Genomic DNA, 24,343 nt, shown 5'->3' with positions numbered 1-24,343 from the left:
TTGGCCGATGCTCCCATAATTTTTAAGAATTAGCCAGAAAAGCTGTGGAATTGCTAAGGCATAGAAAGCTATGGAGCAAGTGCTAGTCAATTGGATGACTATAGATAGGTACAGTATCTGATTTTTCACATAGACATACTGGTCCTAAGAGCCTGCTTCCATGCTGTATGACTTTCTGAAAGTGAAGAATGAGAAAGGTCCAGCTGAAGTACTGGGATATCAGCGCCTGAGTAAAACAGTCAGTTACTGAGTTTGTGATCAGTAATGCCGGAAAGAAAGGATAAAGCGCTTGGATGTTGTAGAACTAGTTACATTTTGCTGGACGAGCTAAGTAGATTTTGCCATTCTGATTTCATCTCGTTGGACCGTATAAACTACACGAACACATTTTATGGTCGCTCTGTATCTGTGGCCAGCAAACAAACCTCTGTGCGTGTTCATTCTGACTAACCTCGCTGATGGTAAAGTTGTTGAATACGCCAACTTCTGTAAAAAAAAATCGCATCTGTTACCAACTGAAACATTGATAAGCAGCTGGTGGGCTGAGAAACAGCTGACTGCAAAAAAACACAGGTCGAGAAAGGATCTCATATTGTAAGAATGATCACTTTCTGCGCCAGTTGTGGGGGGGGGGTGACTATAAAACAAAATTTGGCTGTATTTCTTAAAATAGTTGGCGTCATTTTTCCTATGTGCGTCAATGGACGGTAACCATCCCACAAGGGACTAAAGTTGCATTGCATTTATGTTCCAGCAGATGGCAGATAAGCACCAGTGATTATGACCCTATACCTACCAACACTAGTCCAATATCTCAGCAGCCTAGTGCAATATTGTTAGATTGCCCTGATTTGTCCAAACCACAAAATGACATCAATTGTGGGATGTGTTTTTCATCTAGCTTTTGTATAAAGAGCTGCTTTCACTAAAACATAAATATAGGCTTAACAGCTGCAACCAGAACTCAAATTTCGCAACTGTTGGCAGGTAATGGATACCTTAGAAATAAGTGGCAGCGGTAAACTAGATTGTTGGGGAATTAATTCTATTTTTTAATGAAGACGTACAGTTGTAATATTTGTTTTTTTTAGTCATGTAGGATTTTCAGTATTTTATGATTTGATATGTACCTGTATGCTGAGGTAACACTAATATTGTTAAGTGCTCCGTAATATTATTCAAGGTAAACAGTGTGGTGCTAAATGGATTGACAATTGTGGTGGTAATAATACTCAGAATTCTAGAGATCTTCTTTTATTTAGTAATTAGTAAATCACTCGGCTAACATTTTAAGGAAATTCTACAACGTAACGTGCACAGATTGAGTTATTATTCTCCAACACTTCAGAAAGTGGATTTGATGTATTATCTGGGCTGATACGTTTTGCAGTGTGCTTTGGTCGCCCTTTCTACACTGTTTGTGTTGGGCTCGGCTAACTTACGAATCCTATCCGAAAATTCTTGCGATCCAAAACAGAGGCTTTTGTCAATGTGAACTTATTTCGCGGAGAAAGCTTGTTATTCAGCGTGAATCGTTTCCGAAGACTTCTAGGGTCCTGTGTCGTTTTGGCTTTTAAAATAAATATTTCCTTCAAGGGTGTTGTAGATATTTGTTTAATAACGCGTGGTAGTTATTCAAGAATGCAGAAATATTTGGCGCCAATAACTCAAAGCCAGGATTAAAAAGAGTTCAATCGCTAGCAGTTAGTGTTCATTTTAAATACTACCCAATAATTAACTGCACAAATAGGCAACAAACTTGAGATCATATTCCAGAAAGCAATGCGGGGCTTGAAGTATTTTGAATATTTTGGTGCACTTGGGGACCACTATCGCAACAACGAATTGCACGGATCAGCTAAATGTTCATCTAGTCAGGAGCGTGATACACAGCACGTGACTTCTGGATCCTTGCCTGGAATCGGAGTGATTGAACTGCGCTTTCCACTCAAGCTAGATCTCTAGCTCGCTTTCTTTTCTCTGCTTATGATAATATTTTCTCTGGTCACGCATATTTTATCAACTTGTACCTCCACTCAACGGAGCATGCGCTATATTTTTTCACTGTATTATACAATCACATCCCGTTCCTCTTTCTTTAACGGAAGGGGCCTCTTCCAATTTCAATAAACTGAGAGTTGTGAGGAAATATTGAGTGCTACCTTTGAGCAGATATTGTTAAGCCCCGACCTGCACCTTCCCAATGTTTACACAATTCCAGAATATTCGGTCACGAATACAGCGTGGAAAACAGATGCCTCGACCCAATTGGTCCGTGCCGATCAAGATGCCCAGGCGAACAGTTGCCAGCGCTTGGACATAATTTCTAATCCTTTAAGTACAGTATAGAACTTCTGTGTACAGCCTTGCATGCAATTACACTCTGTAGGTAATTAACTAGGCCTCATTTGCTCATTTGCCTCATTTTTAGTAAATACTTAGAACAGCGGGAACTTAGAAAAATGATAATAACCTACACAGCCAATTGATAGAAAGACGATCAATCTGTTACAGCAAGTCACAGTATATTGTTGGCTTAGTGGGGCAGGTGAGTAATGGGGCAATAAGGGGCGGTTTTGAACTGCATTCCACTTTTTTAAACTATGAAAAAGTGGAATTTGTGTTCAGTTTTGACGGTGTAATCTTTCCCAATGAAGCCTTTACTTCCATTTATTTTAACTCAGGGCTCGTGATTCAGATTTAAATCAGAATTGTAAATAAATGTCGGCTGTTTACTCCTCTCCATAGATATTGTCTGTCCTTCTGAGTCCCTCCAGCATTTTATGTGTGTGTTGCTCTGGATTTTCAGCATTTGCGGTATCCCTATTCCTTATTTGCTTTAAATAAAGATTTGTTTAAGTACCAACCCCGACGAGAAATGCCCAGATAGTGCACAAAAACTCAGGTCAGCAGGTAATTTCCACTATCACTTGATCAGGAGCGCGGAGAGTTTAAAAAGAGACGCAAAGGTACTTTGTAACAGTGCCGATCTCTCTCAGAACCCCCAGAGACAGAAGAAGCAGAGAACATAGAAGACGCGGGGTGGAGGCGGGACTAAACGCCAGATGAACATGAGATATAGTGTGCAGAAATCTGCAGAAAGAAAGATTTCTATTTATAAGCACCATGCATTATCCCAAGAGACTTTCATATATAAAGCATTGCAGTGTGGAAATGCAACTGTCCGTTTACGCTGAGAAAGCGCATGCAAGCTGCAAAGGGACGGTGCAGTGATTAGTCTGTTTTATAAATATTGTTCGAGGTGGAGGTGTAACTATTGGCCAGGATATTAAAGATAAATCACTTCCTTTTTGGAATGATAGCACGACATCAGGGGTTCCCAACCTTCTTTATGCCACGGACCCCCTACCACTAACCGAGGGGCCCGTGGACCCCGGCACGCCATGTTTTGAGTCCCACCTGAGAGGACCGGTGGTGATCCCTTTTGAAGTTGATTCCAACTGGTGATAGTGCAGTGCTTTGTCAGCACGACAGCATCAACACGTCGCGTCTTCTGATCTGAACACCGATAGCCATTTTCTCCAAGTATTCAGAGTAAAAATCCTGAGCAACATGTCCTTCCAAGAGGCAATCTTTTTAAAAGCGATCAGCCCCCTTAACTAAAGACGATACTGACATAGATAGTTATTGTTTAAGCTATTAGCAATCGTTGTAAAGGCGTCACTAAGTTTCAGTTGTCCGGATGTAGCCTCAAAAAGGGGTCAGCAATCTAATATAGAAACACAGAAACATAGAAAACCTACAGCACAATACAGGCCCTTCGGCCCACAATGCTGCGCCAAACATGTACTCACTTTAGAAATCACCTAGGGTTACCCATGCCCTCTATTTTTCTAAACTCCATGCACCTATCCAAGAGTCTCTTAAAAGACCCTGTTATATCTGCCTTCACCACCGTCGCCGGCAGCCCATTCCACGCGCTCACCACTCTATGTGTAAAATAGTTAAATCGATTACTCAGAATAGCATTTCCTCTATCTGGTCAGGTTATCAATATGGATTCAGAAGCAACATGCTTCATCTTAACAACCTTATTTTCAAAAGACATTCATTGACGCGCTATAGAAATCTCTAAGACGTTATATACACGTATCTCCAAAATGCAATCAAACTGATGGATGCAAAAAAACCCAATTAGTTTATAGCACCATTCGAGATAGTCAAGATAGTAGCATTGAAGAAACCTAAACGCAGAGTGGATTACAGGTGCTTGTTAAATTATTGTAAACACGAGAAAGTCTGCAGATGCTGGAAACCCAAGACCATTAATGCACCCAAAATACTGAAGGAACTCAGTAGGTCAGGCAGCCTGTATGGCAATGAATAGTTTCCGTCCTGACGAAGGGTCTCGTTCCGAAACGTCGACTGCCTATTTACTTCCAAAGATGCTGCCTGACCTGCTGAGTTCCTTCAGCATTTTGTAAAGGGTATTGTGCTAGTTAGCCCAGCAGTTTTGATAAAGAAGCGCCAAATTTGAAGATGGCTCCAACTGGATGTAGGGGTAAAATGAGAGCCGAGAGGTGACAGACCGGGTTTAAATAAAGCAAATGTACTGAACAATGGGACTTAAAATATATTATTGACCAACAAGATTTCTCGTTCATTGCAGTAATTGACGTTCTCTAAAGAATGACGGCTCAATCATCCCAACAGGGAGTTTATTTGAAGTGCCTCAATAGATGAAAATCTTATATCAAAATTAGCTAGCCTCATCTTAAAATGAGACAATTAGCGGTAAATTATTTTGCTGAATCTGACTCCTTTTGCTCCCAACCTGCAAAGATCTCGTCCCGATCTCTTTTGTGGTTGAAAAGTGTTAACGTACTTTAAACTATTTCCAAGTGCTCCTTCTTTCAGACCCAATAATAGCACGGTGTTGGTGCAACTTACTCGCTTACTTATCATTTCACTCCTTTTCGGAAATATCAAATTTGCAGGAGGGAAACCCCCTACAGAACTGTCAAAAATATCAGTTTGTGAGCCGCATACGTCCGAATTTATTACCTCTGCTACAGAATGGGGCAACCGCTGTGGAATTTTCACTTGCCACACTTGTTTCAAAACATTGCTCCACCCGATCCTCGGGATAATTTTTCTCCTCTTCCTTACCTCCAAAAAGCCTACACCCTTCCCTGAAATTTGGGGCAAAATACTGAATTTCAAAGCTTTTAATTCCCGCTAAACGTGATCCTGTGTGACACCACAGCCCCACCAAAGCCCCGCGGCTCGTTCCCAACCCCTTGTCGATCTGCGCGCTCTCCCCGCCTCCGTGTGCAGGTCCACCCAATCAGACGTGTACCTGTGGGTGACGTAACGACATGCGGGCTGTGGGCGGAGCCGCGGGGGCCGAGGCGCACGCGAATGGGGAGCATGCGCCCTGGCGGTTTTCGTGCCAATCACTGTCAGAACGAGACGAGTCAATTGGCGCGGCGTGAAGACGGCGGCGGCCGGGGAGCAACGAGCAGCCGGCGGTGTGTGTGTGTGTGTCCTCAGGAAAGCTGACGGTCGGAAGCTGCTCTCACCTACAGCTCTCCCCGATCCAGAGCCTTTGCAAACTCAAGTGTGAGGTTTCAAACTCGGGCCTCCGTGAGTGTTTTTACGTTGCCCCGTTTTGACAGCTCGAGCAACTTGCGGGATGTGATCCTTTTAACAGCTGAGGAGCAGACTTGATCCGAACCTGCCCACGGAGCCGCTGCACCGAGCCTCCGGAGGAATAGCCCCAAACCTCTCCTCCTTCCCCTTGCTCCTCGTTCATGTTTCACGAACCGTGTGAAGTTTATTTTTTGGTGAGTTCCTTCCTTCACGTGGCTCGTTTGATAGCATCTGAAAGTCAACCGAATGAAAGCATATTTGTTATTTGCATGCATATGCTGCAGTATTTGTGAGTTAAGAGTTGCACGGTGTTGTAGATGTGCAAAATAATAACTTGCAGCTTGCATCTAGGCCTACATGTGTGAATCTTACTAATGAATTTGTTTACCAGTGGGCAATTTCTGCAGAATCAGTACCAGTTAGAGGTGACTTTCAGCTTTAACGATTTATTTGGATCAGTCGCAAAAGGGAAAGGGGATTGGAGGTGGGAAGAATCCTGTCTTTTAGCCAACATTCCAAGTAAAATCTGTTGCCATATGGAAAAGTAATTTTTTTTTACCTTTAAACAGTTGATAGGATAAGCAGGTTCAATTGATTTTTTTTGGAGAAATGTTAATATTGCATATCTCCTGAAAAAGAAACTAATGTTATAAATCAGCCTGGGGATCCCGACATTAATGGGTGAATCCTTTGAATTCGTATAAATCTGAATTGATGGCACCAACTCCTGCGATCCCATGCTCAAGCTGCGGTGTTCGTTTTGAGCTTTATCGATGTTAGATGGCTCTTAGAATTAAAATCATCAATTAGAGTTGGTATTAATTTGTATTGATTGACAGGGATGTTATACTGGGAGGAAAGATCGATTTCTTTTTACTTAAATTGTAGCTTGAGTCTCCAAATTTCAAAGTTCAAAGTAAATATAGTATCACGGTACATATATGTTATAATTTTCTTGCGGGCGTACTCAATAATTCCAATAACCATAATAGAATGAATGAAAGACTACATTAACAGGGTGGAAAACCAGTGTGCAAAAGACAACAAACTGTGAAAATACAAAAAGAAACAATAAAATAAATAATAATAATATAAATAAGCAATAATATTGAGAACATGAGATGAGGAGTCCTTGAAAATGACTCTTCACTTATTGTTCAAATAGCCCTAAGTATTAGCTCATCCTGGCCAGATAGACAGCAATGATTGCAGAAAGCGTACCTTGGGCCATAAGTAGATACAGACTTCCAATTATTTTGTTTTCTTTATCTCTTTGACGTCAAAAAAATATGTGAAGGTTGAAGTTGCAGTGTACTGCAGAGTCTGAAAGAAATTACTGTTTTTATTCAATATCTCAAGATGCCCCAAAGCTTTTCCAGGCCATTTATGTGGGAGAACAGCAAGGAAGGCAGTTTGAATGTTTTAAATATATCTAGTTGAGGGAAAGATATTGGCAAGAGCATGGAAATAAAGTCTGCTCCCTATATTAAACAAAGAATTTAATATACATGTTTCTAAATTGGGTGGGATTGCTGTACTGTAAATGAAAAACTTTAGAAAAATAGTTTCCTATCTTGTAGATACAAGAATTTGCTTGGTGATATTTATAATCTTTGAAATATTTTTTAAAAAGTGATGTGCTGTGATTTTTTTTTAAATAAAAAAAGTCAGCATTCAGAAGATATTAAGAAAGCTTGCTTGGACAAGTTGTAAGCACAAGAAATTCAGCAGATGTTGGAAATTCGGAGTAACACACACAGTGCTGGAGGAACTCAGCAGGTCAGGCAGCATCTGCGGAGAGCAATAAAGAGCTTGCATATCGGCTGAGACCCTTCAAGTCCTGATGAAGGATCTCAGCTCGAAACATAGACAAGTTGTAATTGTACAAAGAGTTGACGTCAAAACACAGAGAAATCAGAATACAGTACTCTAATCCATGTGGTTTTGAGTTGTGACAAAGTGCCGATTTGATGCCATTTCCCTGTATTTCTGTTATTCATTTAATGGTTTCTTGTAAGGCAGATTTTTAAAATCTAAACTACTTTATGTCCAAAGACCATTAAATTATTGTATCGGAGACACTGCTGTGAAGAGCAAGATTGTAAGAGTCCATTGAAAAATGTTAGGTTTAATTGGATCCAAATGTGTAACAAAATTTTAGAATCAGGTTTAATATCACTGGCATATGTCATGAAATTTGTTAACTTTGTGCCAGCAGTACACTGTACACACGATAATAGAGAGAAAATACTGAATTACAGTAAATATATATATTTTTTTTAAATAGTTAAGTCAAATAAGTACTGCAAAAAATAGAGATTTTAAAAAAGGAGTGAGGTCATGCTCATGGGTTTGATGCCCATTCAGAAATCGTTTGGCAGAGGGGAATAAGCTGTTTCTGAATTGTTGAGTGTGTGCCTTCACACTTCTGTACCTCTTCCCTGATGGTGGCAATGAGAACAAGGCATGACCTGGATGGTGGGGGTCCATAATGGTGGGCGCCGCCTGTTTGAGGTACCGCTCCTTGAAGATATCCTGGTTACTACGGAGGCTAATGCCTATGATGGAGCTGACTAATTTTACAACTCTTTGCAGTTTACTTCAATCCTGTACAGTAGCCCCCCCCCCCCCCATACCAGACGGTGATGCAGCCAGTTAAAATGCTGTCTGTGGTACATCTGTAGAAATCTGTGATTTTTGGTGACATACCAAATCTCCTCAAACTCCTAATGGGAGTACAGTTGGACGAGAAGCTAGACTGGACTGCCAACACAGATGCCTTGTGCAGGAAGGCACAGAGTCGACTGTACTTCCTTAGAAGGTTGGCGTCATTCAATGTCTGCAGTGAGATGCTGAAGATGTTCTATAGGTCAGTTGTTGAGAGCGCCCTCTTCTTTGTGGTGGCGTGTTGGGAAGGAAGCATTAAGAAGAAGGACGCCTCACGTCTTAATAAGCTGATAAGGAAGGCGGGCTCTGTCGTGGGCAAAGTACTGGAGAGTTTAACATCGGTAGCTGAGCGAAGGGCGCTGAGTAGGCTACGGTCAATTATGGAAAACCCTGAACATCCTCTACATAGCACCATCCAGAGACAGAGAAGCAGTTTCAGCGACAGGTTACTGTCGATGCAATGCTCCTCAGACAGGATGAAGAGGTCAATACTCCCCAATGCCATTAGGCTTTACAATTCAACTGCCAGGACTTAAGAACTTTTTTTTAAAGCTATTATTAATGCTTTTTGAGTTAGTGATTTAGATGCATATCATATTATTACTGAGTTAAGTATTGTATGTAATGAGTTTTTGCTACAACAAGTGTATGGGACATTGGAAAAAAAGTTGAATTTCCCCATGGGGATGAATAAAGTATCTATCTATCTATCTATCTATCTATCTAATGAAATATAGCTGCTGTCTTGAAAGGAGAGTGATAAGGTAAAGGTTTACACTTCACAGTATGTGCAGCACTAGGGAACAAAACTACCTCTTATAATGGATCAAAATGGCTATGGATATTTGTTATGTTAATGCTTTGCAGTATTGAAAGTAACACTTCAAATGCCAAAGGCATATTGGAACTGCTTCATGTGGTAAAACAAATCAAATTGGTTATGGATTGCAGTTATACTGCATCCACTTGGACTGATAACTTTGAATTGTGAGGTGCAGCTAGAGGAACAATCATTGCCCTTCTTCACAACAGTGTGGATTAGTACTGAGGTCAGTGTCAAAGAAATACACTTGGTTTGATGGAAAAACTGCCCAGGGAATTCAGTTATTTCTTATTGCAAGCTGGGAAAGTTTCCATTCTCACTGGGAGCCAGCTATTCTATTGTGCACCTAAACTTGCTTTGCATCAGTGTAGAATTGTATTGTGTAATAAATGACCTGCAAATCTTGTTAGATCTTTCAATCAACCTCAATTTACAGTGCTGTAGAAAACTGTACTGTGGATGTATTTTAAAAGAAGACAAGGCGAGTTCGGACTTTAGGTAATGAATATGTGAAAATAAGGAATGTGTCAGTATTGTATATCTTATGTTTGCCAATTTTCAGCCAGCTGTTCACTGGAATGTACATTGGATACCACTTGCTTGGCTCTGTGTGATGAGGTTCATAAAAGGGTGCAATTTCAACAGAAGCATTCAGCAAAGTTTTTTGGTTTACTATATTGATAAAATCATGATGCAGATTTAAATTACACACTCTAGCTCTGGCATGTCATGCCATTGTTGCTAACTTTTCCTGCTAGTCTTCCCATATCAACAACATCTATTAAATTTGTCTTAAATACAAAGGCCCAGTGTAATACTATGGGTGCCATCTGCTGGTAAGTTTTTTTTTTGAAAATGTTAACTAAAGCTGTAATATGCATGAACTATTGTGAGAATTTGCAGTTACCACACCAGCAAGTTGTATTCAACCTAAAAAGTTCCCTTTGAATTCACTCTTGTTGTCCTGTTTAAATTGTAACTTTAAATATTTTTTGTGGTAAATGCACAATTTATTTTTCAAGTTGCTTGAACAATGAATAGCTTTAAACTTTAATAAATTCACATATAGAAAGTGAGTACAAAAAGATATTCAGAAAATTTTGTTCACTGAATCTCTTCTATTTTAAGAGATTGCTATTCACAGATTTAATCGTCATGTGATAGGACAACAGGGGTCCTGACCCATGTTTGTTCTTTTGGACATATGTTTTAGATTAGATCTGTGGCAGCTGTGGATTCATGTCAGATTTGGAGAAAATAACATTTTACACAGCTTTTGTTTATTTCTCATCTGTTTTTTTAATTAAAAAAAAACTTCCAATTCCTGTAACTAACAACTTATCAAGTTCAAGATGCACACAGGAAGGAGATTTTTGAAATTGGTCTTGAGTAGTAAACAGTTTTAGTTGACAGTGTGATTGAAAGGTATGTAACAGTTCAAATGTTACATGGTGTTTGCTCTTTGATCCAAATGTTAACCTGACCCATTAGCTGGTGTAGATGAATCGATCAATCAAAAATACAACTTTGTGGTTACCAGATGTCACCACGTACCAAAGACTGTTTCGAAAGCAAGTGAAGAGGCCGACAAGTATTACACAGAGTTTCATTTACTGAATATAACTCAGTAGCATATTTCCCATTTTATCTATATACAACCAAATGGCAGTTGAGGATCATGTTTGTTATCACTGACTTATTTTTTGAAATTGTTTTGCTGTAGCTGGTAGTAGAAAGATTTATAATTATACATTACAATGTAAGTAGTGCAAAAAGAATGGAATAACAAGGTAGTTTTCATGGGTTCATGGCCTGTTTAGAAACCTGATAGCAGAGGGGAAGAAGATACAGTATTCCTAAATTACTGTGTGAGTATTCAGGCTCCTCCACCCCCCAGATGATTGTAATGAGAAGAGGGCCAGTCGTGGCTGGACAGGGTCCGTAGTCACAGATGCTGCCTCTTGAGGCACCACCCGTTGAAAGTGTTCCCAGTGGTGGGGAAGGTCATAGGGTTGTGCCCATTATGGAGCTGGTAGTGTTTACAACCCTCTGCATCTTTTTTTTGATTCTGTGCATTGGAACTTCCATATCAGTGAGAATGCTGTCCACTGTACATCTATAAAAATCGGTAAGGGTCTTTGGTTATTTACCGAATCTCCTCAAATATCTAATGAAGTGAGCTGCTGGCATGCTTTCTTCATGATTGTATCAGTCTGTCGGACCCAGGATATGCCCTCTAAAATGTGATGCCCAAGAACTTCAAGCTGCTCAGCTTTTTACGCAATTGACCCCCTCAGTGAGGATTGGCATGTGTTCTTCTGATTTTTATTCCCCTTCCCGAAGTCCTTGACAGTTCCTTGGACTTGCTTACACTGAGTGCAAGATTGTTGTTGCAATACCATTCAACCAATCAAACTGTTCACTTCTGTATATGCCTTCTCGTTGCCATCTGAGATTTTGGCAACAACAGCGGAATTTATAAATGGTGTTTGAGATGTGTTCTGAGTGTAGATGCCCATCCTTGTTTATATTGGGGTTTATTGAAACAATGCCAGAGGCCCCAGATGTAGTGAGATGGAGAGTTGAAGTGACAGGTCTAACCCTTCATCCATTTGGGAGCACCGAATGCATTAAGCTAAATTTGAAGTGCAAATGGATTGCTGCTTCACCTAGAAGGAATGTTTGGGCCCTTGGAGATGTGAAAGAATGCCAACACCATACATGTCTCCTGTTTCATAGAGTCATAGGATATTACAGCACAGAAATAGGCCCTTCAGCCCATCTAGTCTGTGCTGAAGCATTAATCTGCCCAGTCCCATTGACCTGTACCTGGACCATATTGACCTTCAGCTTTATGAAGGAGCTATTCTCTTTGACTCACTGATTCATTCTTCCATCTCCATGAGCACTTGCTTTCCTTCCAACAGTACCTTCCAGTGCCAGTGGCTGTAGGTGCGACACCTGTCCTCTTGTCCCTTTACTTCCTGGCATCTTTTGAGTGAGGTCATGGTCACAAAATGTGGTGTAAAGGAGAATATTTCTGCCTGTTGAAAGTTTATTTGTGTTTCAATACTTCTGCTAATTCAACAAAATCAGAGAACTTATTAGTGTGTTTGTGGTCTGTTGTTGGTTGCGGATGGGATTATGCTCCCATTTCAGCGCTCTTTTAGTCATAATTGTGTGCTGTCGTTCAGTGTGAGGCCACAGGATTGTTAGCCTGAATCTATTGAGGGATCACATTACCTTCCCTGCTTCGTAATTCACGAAGTAATATGTTGTTTTCTTAAAGAAATTAAGCTAATCTTGCATTGGAAAATTGCTGTCAGTTCATGCAAAACCTGAAATTTCGACTGTAGCTTTTTGAATGTGAACAAATGAAACTTTACTATTCTTTGGCTTTGGATGATTTTGGGTAGTTCTTGCAAAACAAATCCATTACTGCTTGAGGGTACATTGTTTCACAAATCATACCCGCAATTTAAGCCATTCTGAAGGCTTCTGAATCAAATGGGATATACTGTATTTAGATAAAGACTGAATATTTACATTCTTATGATTTTGACTTAAATTTATTTGCAGAATATTATTTATGCCCCAAATATTTGGGGTGGGTGAGAAATTAAAACATGTATTTTACAATGCATTGGGCTGTTCCACTTTGTTCTCAAATGTGACAGTCTGTCAATGAGTGTAAGACTCAAATTCTATTCAGAAAAATCAGAATCAGATTTAATATCTGAGGCATATGTCGTGAAATTGTTGTACAGTGCAGTACATAGCGATAAGGAAAAAACTGAATTACAGTAAGTGTGTGTAGATGGCAGAGGGAAAGAAGCTGTTCCTAAATCAGTGAGTGTGTACCTTCATGCTCCTCTACCTCCTTCCTGATGGTAGCGATGAGAAGAGGGCATGTCCTGGGTGATGGGGATCCTTAATGATGGATGCTGCCTTTTTGAGGTATTTCTCCTTGAAGATGTCCTGGATACTATGGAGGCTAGTGCCCACGATGGATCTAAGTTTACAACTCTCTGCAGCTTACTTTGATCCTGCGTAATAGCGCCCCCCCCCCCCCCCCCCCCCACCGTACTGGTTGGTGATGCTACCAGTTAGAATGCTCTCTCTCCATGGCACATCTTTAGAAATTTGCAAGGGCCTTTGTTGACTTACCAAATCTCCTCAAACTCCTAATGAAGAAAAACTACTGCTGTGCCTCCTTTGCAGCTGCATCGCTATGTTGGGCCCAGGATAGATTCTCAGAGACATTGACACCCAGGAACTCCAAATTGCTCACACTTTCCACTCCTGATCCCCCTATGAGGACTGGTGTGTGATCCCTAGTCAAAATAAATAGTAATGCACTTAAAATTGAATCGTCATCTATTTACTTACCTTTTCATTTTGTATATTTTTCCCTTAGGCTTCCAAAGGAGAAAAGGAAGATCAGAATTTACATTCCATTTTATTTTGCTAAGAAGAAAAGCTACAGTGGTGTAAATCTTGCCCAGTACAGGAGGCAATTTTGGCCACATTAAAAGATAGACTTTCTCCACTGGAAAGCAAAGCTAATTACACAGCATTGTATCTTAAACATGACGTCAAATGGAATTCAAGCAATACTACTCTTTTTGCTGATACATGGTGGGTCTACAGGTGAGTTCCTTTGAATAAGGTTCAAATCCCAAGCAAGTCTTTATTTATGCTGTTCATGGCTGATTGCAGACTGACATAGAATGTTTCAGTTATGAGGAAAGATTGGAAAAGCTATTTTGGACATGATTGAGATGTATAACATTATGAAGAGTTTAGACACGATAGACTGCAGGAAACCTTTCTCCTAATCAGTGATGAATAAAACTAGATGACATAGATTTGGGTTAAGAGTTTTAGAGGGCATCTGGGAGGGACTTTGAGTGTGGTGAGTACCTGGTGTACACTGGCTAAGAGGCTGTGGAAGCACGTTTGCTAAGAACATCTAAATGTTTAGGTGAGCACGTGAATAGACTGAGTGTAGAAAGCTAAGGTGCAAGTGCTGAAAGATGCTGATATTCAGTGTGTACATAGTGGACTGAATATTCTTTTTCTGTAGCCTGCAGAATCCTATTTTTACTTGTCCTTCTTTATCAAAATACTGGCTTTAAAATCCAAGCTTCCTGCCACAAGTAACTCTTTGCCAATAGAAGCATGTACACTTCCAGCTCAGAAGGAGGTAATTTAGCCTTTGGTGTGTATGTTAGGATGTTTATAAAAGAGGTCATAATTCCTACTATTGCAATCTTTCCATAGTTTTGTATCTTCTTCTTTAAATATTTATCGCTTGTATCTTTAAACTGATTTAATTCACTTGGCTAAGCACAGTTCTAAACCCGCCTTTGTATATTATTAGACCAAAAGATCCAGGTGTGGCTTCAAGATTCAAATGTTCATTTAGTAGTTTATTCGTGGTGGATTAAAATGGAGGGGGGAGTACTAAGCTAATAAAAAGGGAATGGCTAAAGAGTGAAGAATAAAAATGAATGTATCTCGGGGGAAAAGGGCACACTTTTTTTTATGGTTGTTGCTGAATAAAATTGACTAAGTAATCGAAGGAATAGAAAGGAACTTGATGGGAAAAGAATAAAGAACCAAGGTGGATTTAAAAAAAAAGTATTGAACTGTTAAAGGTGTGAAATGGATAAGTGTGTTTAGAAGCACATGTTTCTGAAAATTGGATTTTGCCATTTGATTAAAAAAAATCTTGGGTTTTGTTAACATTTTTAAAAGCTTGAAATCCAAATTACAGAAGGACATCTACAACCGGTAGCTGGTATTTTTTATTTTACTTTACCAAAAAAAAGGTATTATTGTTTACTGGCACACCATAAACATAAGAGATCAAATGGGTGCTGAAAATCTGGAGCATCACACAAAAAGTGCTGGAGGAATTCAGCAAGTCTGGCAGCATCTATGGAAGGGAATAAACCACTTGATGCTTTGGGCTGATGAATGATCTTGGCCCGAAACATCGACTGTTTGTTTCCCTCTGTAGATGCTATCTGACTTGCTGAGTTCCTCCAGATTTTGTGTGTTACTTATATTCACTGGAAACTTTTGTGATCTCACCCAACAGTTTTCTCACCATAACCTCTTGTTTGTGACTTCAATTTTTCCTAATTGCCAAAGCTATCCAGTACATAGTTCCATAATTTTATTATGGATGGCTGCCTTACTTAGATCCTCACTGGATTTGGTTATTTTTGTGTATGAATTGAGGCATTCGTTTTGTATAGCAAGTTAATAGAGCTTGCTTAAGTGCTGACTTTTATTTATTTTAATAATTCCTCCTACCCACTTCTTTCCGTTCTAGGCACAAGGCGTTTTGGTACTGTTCTGGCAGTGGTGCCAAGATAATCAAGCATATGCTAGCAAAGGCTTGGATTTGAGTTCTGATGACCTACAGTGTAGCTTGAAGCACATTGATATGGTTTGCTGATATTTCTTTTGCTCATTGTGCTATCTGTGTGGTTAACTAAACTTTTTTTCCCCAGCATGATTTGTGGTGGAACAAGATTTCTATTTGCGTGGTCTGATGTTGAATTCATAAAAAAATCATACCAGAGCAGTAACCTTTACTTTAAAAAAAAGTTTAAATATCCAAACCACAAGTTTAAGCTTGAATTGGGAAAATTATAGGTCAATGTACTTTCACCTTTTGATGGTGGACTTTGACTTAGTGTGATAATAAGGACATGTGGTTGCATTGAAAATAAGTTAGATCATTTATAAGGAAGTCAGTAAAAAGGGGATTGAAATTCTCTTGAAGTGACTAAAGGATTTTAACAGTAGAAGTTTAAGATACTGTCGAGGTGGCAAATGAGTACCAAAAAACTGTAATTCTGTATCTATTTATTGATGTTTCAAGGCCTTTACTGACTGGACTTTAGAAGAATAAGGGGCATTTCATTGAAACCAATCAAAAATTAGGAGGCCTAAATAGAGTAGACATGCCGAGGATATTTCCAGTAGTGGATCCGTCTAGGACCTGAGGGCACAGCTTCAGAACACAAGGACATCCCTTTAGAACAGAGCTGAGGAGGAATTTCTTTGGTCAAAAGTTGGAAAATTAGTGGAATTTATTGCCACAGAGGCCTGTGCAGGTCAAATTTTGGGTATATTTAAAGTGGATTTTAATGGGTTCTTGATTAGTAAGGGCATCAAAGCTTATGGGGAGAAGGCAAGGGAATAGGGTTGAGCAGGGAAGTAATCAGCCTTGATGGAATATTCGAGCAGACTTGAGGGGCTGAATGGGCAGGTTCTGCTCCTTTCTCTTTCCGAAACTCACGTCAAGGTGGGATGTGACTTCAGTGATAAGGAACACGGTCTCAGCCCAAGCAACCCGGGATGGATGAAATTTCTGTCGAGGTGGCAGAGCTTCTTGTAGAGCGGAGAATGAAATTAAAGCCTGGTTATTCTAGATTTGAACAGGATGTGAATGTAGGTGATGTAATTGGTAAGTTGGCGGATGACACAAAATTTCACGATGGTGTTGAAAGTGAGGGTGGGTAGATTTTAGTTACAGAAAATTAATGAGTTTGTAAAATAGACAGAGCAATAGGAGATGAAATTTAACCCTGAAAAAGTGATGCATATTGAGTGAATTAAGAAGTCAGATACACACAGTGAATCATAGGACACTACAAAGTCCCAAGGAACAGAGGGACTTTGGACATTTCCATCTTGTCCAAATGACTTGTCTATCTTCAGACCTTTCAGCTTCCCAAGCACCATATTAACAAGAGTAAATACACTCCCTTCTGCATCTGAAACTCTTGAATTTCTGGCATAACACAAGTTTCTTCCACGGTGAAGACTAATACAAAATATATCTCTCTTATCTGCCATTTCTTTGCCCCCAATTACTACTTCTCCAGGATCATTTTCCAGTAGTCTGATATCCACTCTCGCCTCTCTTTTACTCTTTATATATCTGGGAAAAAATCTTTTAGAAACATAGAAAACCTATAGCACTATACAGGCCCTTCAGCCCACAATGCTATGCCAAACATGTACTTACTTTAGAAATTACCTAGGGTTACCCATAGCCCTCTATTTTTCTAAGCTCCATGTACCTATCCAGGAGTCTCTCAAAAGATCCTATTGTTTCTGCCTTCACCACAGTCGCCAGTAGCCCATTCCACGCACTCACCATTCTCTGTGTAAAAAAAAAAACAACTTACCCTGATCTGCCCCCTGTACCTACTTCCAAGCACCTTAAAACTGTGCCCTCTCGTGTTCGCCATTTCAGCCCTGGGAAAAAGCCCCTGAATATCCACATGATCAATGCCTCTCATCATCTTATACACCTCTATCAGGTTACCTCTCATCCTCTGTCGCTCCAAGGAGAAAAGGTTCACTCAACCTATTCTTGTAAGGCATGCTCCCCAATCCAGGCAACATCCTTGTAAATCTCCTCTGCACCCTTTCTATAGTTTCCACATTCTTCCTATAGTGAGGTGACCAGAACTGAGCACAGTACATCAAATGGGGTCTGACCAGGGTCCAGTATAGCTATAACATTACCTCTCAGCTCTTGAACTCAATCCCATGGTTGATGAAGGCCAATACACCGCATGTCTTCTTAACCACAGAATCAACCTGCGCAGCAGCTTTGAGTGTCCCATGGACTCGGACCCCAAGGTCCCTTTGATCCTCCACACTGCCAAAAGTCTTACTATTAAGACTATATTCTGCCATCATATTTGACCGACCAAAATGAACCACCTCACACTTATCTGGGCTGAACTCTATCTGCCACTTCGCAGCCCAGTTTTGCATCCTATCGATGTCCCGCTATAACCTCTGACAGCCCTCCACACTATCCACAACATCCTCAACCTTTGTGTCATCAGCAAATTTACTAAACCATCCCTCCACTTCCTCATCCTGATCATTTATAAAAATCATGAAGAGATGGGGTCCCAGAACAGATCCCTGAGGCACAGCACTGGTCACCGTCCTCCATGCAGAATATGACCGGTCTACAACTATTCTTTGCCTTCTGTGGGCAAGCCAATTCTGGATCCACATAGCAAGGTCCCCATGGATCCCATGCCTCCTTATTTTCTCAATAACCCTTGCAGAGGGTACCTTATCAAATGCCTTGCTGAAATCCATATACACTACTTTTGTTGTCCTGTTTTGTTGGCTCTCTTACTTTCATAATTCATCTTTTCTCTTCTTATAGCTCTATTCATTACCTTCTATTGGTTTTTAAAAGCTTTCTGATCTGCTAACTTCCCACTGATTTTTGCTGTACTATATGCCCTCTCTTTTGCTGTTATGCTGACTTTGACTTCCCTTGTTAGCCACAGCTGCCTTATCCTCCCTTTTAAAATACTTCAAGTATTATAAGTAGTTGTAGTGAGATAAGAAAACATATGGGATGTTTGCCATCATTAGCCAAGGCATAGGTTAAAAGGAAGTAAGTTCATGGAATAAGTTTATGAATATTAGCAAGGCCACAACTGGAGCAGAGAAGGTGAAAGAAGATTTTGGAGAGGTTTGCTGAATCTTACTGCCTTTGACAATAATATATCTCAGAGGGGTCAGGTAACTGAGGTATAGGAAAGAATTGTATGGTAATTTCAGATATGATACTCTAAATGATTTTTTAAAAAACCATTGTTGGAGATGTTGTGACTCTGGTGGCTTTCAAAACAATTTGCATTGTTGATGGAGCCATTGAATATGTCAACTAGCATGAGATCCAGGAGAGTCTAAGAACTGTAAAAATGAAATTCCATTTGTGTTTTGTAATATAGCATGGGTATCCATGGCACTTTCTGATGTTCTCTATAGTAATATATTATTTTGTTAACTGTTGGTTAATTGCAGTGTGCAGGTCAGGCCTTTTGCAATTGGGAACTGAAGACCTGAAGGTCAGATAATCTCCCTTCATTGGGATCTCCCTTCCCTTCAGCCCAATAATCATTGGGCTCTGTGCTGATTCTAGGCATGTGCCAGGGTTGATGACATATGTAGCACAGACCTGTTCACTTGAATGGGATTGCTAACTTTCATTAGAAAGATTTTTTTTCTTCTTTGTTCTACTTCTTACTGTTTGCTTAATTTCTGTTAGACGTTACAGAGTGGGATTAGGTGTAGTGTCATTCACAAATGCCTCCACTTTGTGAGGCAAACATGGCAATTTAACATTATTCTTGTGACAATGTAGAGAGCTGGGTCAATATTAATGACTCCCCAGGGATATATGTACTATTGTGTCACCATCTTCATCCTGCACAAAAAGCCAATGGAACCTGAGAATCCCAGTGATGAAATGTTGACTGAAATTTGTTTCTGTGATCATGATGGCCCAATGCTATTGACTGGAATCAGCAGAACAGCACTTACAATTTTGGCATAGCTCCCCAGATGTAGTTGAGGATGTTACAGTGTTGATTGGACATGGTGTGCCTTTGCTATGGCTGAATCTGGTGCTCGGTTTAATGGCAGTTGAACAGCAGGCACGTTCCTGAGAATCTGTAGTTGTATTTAGGCAAGGCCAGATATTCATGGCACATTTCCTTCCTTAAAGGTTGTTAGTAAAGAAGGATGTTGAAGGATGAACAGCTTTCTGTGATGAATTTATTGCATATTTAGCTGTTATTTTTGCTCTCTTTAGAATTTGTTTACCCAGCTTTGATCTTCTCTGTCAGGTTGTTATTTGAATCAACTTACTGAGCACTGAGAGTACTGAAATAGACCAGAGCATCTTTGGACTTGAATGGCTAGCATTTAGAGAGGATTCTGCATATACCTTGTTCTCATATGACCCTTGTAGGAAAATTTAAGTTGTTGGTTATGAACAGAATTAAACATAATCTGAGGTGTGTTCCAACTAAGTATCTCATCCAAGTTACTGTTGCCATGAGACCATAAGACATAGGTGTGGGATTAGGTCATTTGGCCCATTGAATCTCCTCTGCCATTCACTCATGGGTGACTTATTTTCCCTCTCAACCCCATTCTCCCTGTAACTTTTGCCACCCTTACTAATCAAGAACTTATCAACCTCCACTTTAAATATACCAAATTACTTGGCCTCTGTGTCATTCAATTCCACAGATTCATCACCTTCTGGCTAAAAAAAAAATTCCTCCTCATCTCTGTTGTAAAGGAACCTCCTTCTATTCTGACTCTGTGTCCTCTGGTCCTGGACTCTCCCACTATTGGAAACATCCTCCACGTGCACTCCAGGCCTTTTCAATATTCAGTAGGTTTCAATGAGATCCCCCGCTCATTCTTCCAAAGTCTAGCAAATAGAGGCTCAGAGCCAACAAACACTCCTCACATGTTAACCCTTTCATTCCTAGGATCATTCTTCTGAACCTCCTCTGAACCCCCTCCAATGCCATCACATCCTTCCTCAGATATGGGGCCCAGAGTGGCTCACAATACTCCAAATGTGGTTTGACCAATGCCTTAGAAAGCCTCAGCATTACATCCTTGCCTTTGTATTCTAGTTATCTCAAAATTAATGTTACCATTTGTAGTTGCCTTCCTTACCACTGACTCACCCTGCAAGTTAACCTTTAGGGAATCCTGCATTAGAACTTCAACATTCCTTTGCACTTCCAATTTCTGAATTTGCGCACTGTTGTGACCGTACACTTGCCTGCACTCTATTCCATTTGCCATTTCTTTGCCCGTTCTCCGAATCTGTCCATCCTTCAGTAGACTCTCTGCTACCTGTCTTTCAGCCTATCTTTGTATCATCAGCAAACATGGCCATTAAACCATTAATTTGGTCATCCAGATCATTATCATATAACATGAAGAGTAGTGCACCCACCACTGACCACTGCAGAACACACTAGTCACCGCAGCCAACCAGAAAAGGTCCCATTTATTCCCATATTTTGCCTTCTGTCATTAAGCTAATTTTTTATCTGTGCTAGTAAATTTTTGCTGTAGCACCACAGGCTCCTATCTTGTTTAACTTCCAAATCTGTTACCCGGCAACCACTTAGAACAAACTTTTTACATGTGACAACTGAAAAAGCAGTGTTCCTTGGTGGGCTGTTCACTCAAAATATCCTGGTTTATTTGTCAATTTGAATGTGCATTGTTCTGTGTATTGTTTTTCATGCAGCTTGTATCATGGTGTTGCAATACTGTTAGCCTTATTAAAATGTTTTTCACTTCTAAATAACCAGTACAGAAGAGCTTGTTCTTGCCTTTTAATCACTCCTTTGATAGGTTAAAAATTACAGTGCAGAAAGAAGCACTAACTCTGGCTCCTTATCCAATTACTTATAAATGATGTAGATATGCTTCAGTAATTACCTGTGGAAAGCTTTTCATGTTCCAACAGCCACTGATTGCAAACACTGTTTATGATATCTCTTCTTTCTTCTCTTCATGGTAATCCTAGATCAGTGTGCTTTTTTAGGAGTTTTCAACCAGTAGAAACATGTTTTAACCATTTGCACTCTCAAGCTCTTCCATAATCTTATTTATAGATTTGCTCATTTTTCCCCAGTGAAATTTCCTAACAGGCACCTGTGAATTTTAAACCTTTCTTCATACCTTTAATTTATTTATGATATGCTAATTATTATATTCCATTACTGTAGCTTAATAGCCATATGTTTGGGTGCTTAGAATTGCAAATGATGTTCCAACCATGTCCTAATCAGCAGCTAGTTGGGTTGAGTTGTTCTCCAATCTTGGCAATCCATTTGCCAATGTTTTGTCACCATAGAGGTTCATCATCAGTACGCTGTTCACTTGTGGTGTGTACTCCAAATGCTTGGCTTGTATGTATTTATCAATCAGTTGATTGGTTGTCATTACAGAAACTCATTTGTGAAGTAGGAAGCTACATATTTTCTGAGATTTCTAACCAGTTTCTTTTTTATATACATTTATCTTGCTTTTGTTTTATAAACAGGCATGGCAGGGCAGTCAAACTGGGAGATGGAACATGGGAGTTTATGGAAACCATTGGGACATTGAAGTACGTCAGGGAAGAGAAACTTGGCCTGGATCCAGCCACAGCCTTTAGAGTTACTCAGTTAAGAGGGACAGGAGGGTGTGATTTTGAGTGAGTCAGTAATAGGATCCAGAAATTGGCATTGGTTGCCATAATCCAAATTCAATAGATTTGAGAATGTTACCACAAACTGAAAAATAGAAAACACAGCCCAACTGTTTAAGAATGTTTAGAGAGAGAGAGAAAAACAGTGAGAATATTCTCCTTGGTTGCACTGTCAAAACAAGGGATTAAAATAAGAGGTTGGCCAATCATTTGGAAATGAGGAGAAAAATTTATGCACTTCAGAATTCTCCACCTAAGAGGTGCTGTAGGGTTTCAGTCACTGAACATATCTTGGACTGAGGTTGATAGATTTCAATATTAAAGAAATCAAGAATATAGGGTTAAGGAAGAAAATAGTGCTGAGATAAAAGATTGGTTATGAACTTACTGAATGACACAAAAGGCCAAATGACTATTGCTTTCATTTATATTCTTGTGTTCTTTCATGTTGGATTCCTCTTTCTTCATCCCATTTGGCTCTTTCCAGTCTCTTTCGCCTGTATGCCCAAGAGCCAGTTCTATGCATCTGTAACCTTGGCTATCTTTACTCTCTGTTTAAAAACTTGATTATCACATTTCCTCGCAGGATGAATTACAACACATTTCTGTCATGGAATTGCTTTGGCTGTCCATCTGTCACTAACAAACTTATCCTGTGGAAGTCTGCATTTTACTTTGTTGACTTTCTGTTTACTTCAGGTCAGGGTATTGACATTTTTGCAGCCTTGTTGCATGGATTCATACTGCGAAGCAATTTTTCTTGGATCTCCACTGCTTCTGGCTTTCCAACATTTACAGACTATTGTGTTCTGTCCTTTTTTTATATCGGACAAAAACAATCTCAATAAACGTTGATCCTGTTCATGACCACATCTCAAAAATGGAAAAAAAAATTGCCAACTCAAATTTCCACAATTGGTTCACTTCCAGTCTTTAAATCTTTGCTATTTAAAACTTCCATCTATTTACTTTGATCATACTATCACCTAAATCAATAAACTTGTATGATGGGATAGACAATCACAACTTTGTGCAACATTTGTCATTACCGAATAATTTTGTAAATATCAAAAATACTGTAAAAACGTTATTACTTTGGGATGATTCTGCTTCTATAGGCTATCACTATTTTTGTGATTTATTTGAGACTTGTTTTATTTTCATGCTGCACATAATTTTGGTCTAAAGTTTGCACCATAACTAATAATGTTGAGGCTATCTGAACTAAATATTAGCATAGATTTTTGGCGTTCATGCATAGACAACAAAATGTAAAAGTGGAGAAGTTACTGTTGGATTTGTGATGCAAATTTGGTCTTCAGACACTTGGCATAAAAATGTATGAAATCTGTGATGAAATTAGATACCTAACAAACAAATAAACAAAAAGTTGTAACTTGTTCATTCAAACGACTACAAAATCTGGGTTGATATATTTATTAATGTTTCTCTGTCTGATTCTGTATTGTACTCTCAGGGTGTATCAGAGCTCACTTTGCATATGAGTTTTTCCACATCAAAAAGCCTGAATCTTCTGCCAACAATGTCATGAAGCAAATTTGCTTGTTTCCTACTTCTTTTTTCAGTGTTCCTTCTTTTGTTTCACAGTCAATAGGAAGTGCCCAGATATGATGCCTCTCCCAACTTTCCTTGGGCACTTTTCATCCTGTCATCCCAAACAATTTCTTTAACAATGCTTTTATTATTTCCCTTCATTTTTATGTTAGCTTGGCTTGTTTCTCTTCAAGATGGATTTGTTAGACCTATTTAAATGCAAACTGTCTGAAAGGACTAACCATATGGAACCAGTTCACTTGTAAAAACTATATCAACTCCACAAAAAGTGGATATAATTAATATAGGGACAATATGTGAAAACTCAGTTTCTCTTTTGGGAGGTGCAGTTGTAGCTCTGTCTTTTGTAGCTAAGAACAGTGCTAGAATAGTCCCTTCAGTCCACTTTGTGCAGAGCATTTTGCCAATATAACTAATCTCATTTGTGTACATATGGTCTTTTTTCCTTTAATTTCTGTCTGTTCATGTGTTTGTCTAAATACCTACTATATATTTCTATCTAGTCTTTTCTACCACCTCCTCTGGCAGTGTATTCCAGCACCTACTTCCAGTACTCGATTTATTAAAAAAATTATTTTGTAAATCTC

General features: G+C 39.5%; 1 protein-coding gene across 4 annotated transcripts in view; it reads left to right on the top strand.

Moving 5' to 3' along the window:
- Positions 1-936: 936 nt before the first annotated feature.
- Positions 937-24,343, top strand: part of tgfbr3 (transforming growth factor, beta receptor III) — a 147,374-nt gene continuing 123,967 nt past the window's right edge. For 3 of the 4 annotated variants that reach the window (XR_012101003.1, XM_073062659.1, XM_073062657.1), the window contains exons 1-2: positions 937-987; positions 13,521-13,753. Coding sequence is in view for 3 of the 4 variants with exons in the window: in XM_073062659.1 (XP_072918760.1) it covers positions 13,693-13,753 (61 nt within the window). In the remaining variant the exon portion in view is untranslated. Of the gene's footprint in view, positions 988-5,406; positions 5,808-13,520; positions 13,754-24,343 lie in introns of those variants that run through there. The other variant, XM_073062658.1, reaches the window with a different exon arrangement.

The sequence above is a fragment of the Hemitrygon akajei genome, chromosome 12, assembly GCF_048418815.1.
Source record: "Hemitrygon akajei chromosome 12, sHemAka1.3, whole genome shotgun sequence".
NCBI classification, from domain to species: Eukaryota; Metazoa; Chordata; class Chondrichthyes; order Myliobatiformes; family Dasyatidae; genus Hemitrygon; species Hemitrygon akajei.
Note: the sequence above shows the minus strand (reverse complement) of the source record. Positions and strands in the feature narration are given on the sequence as shown.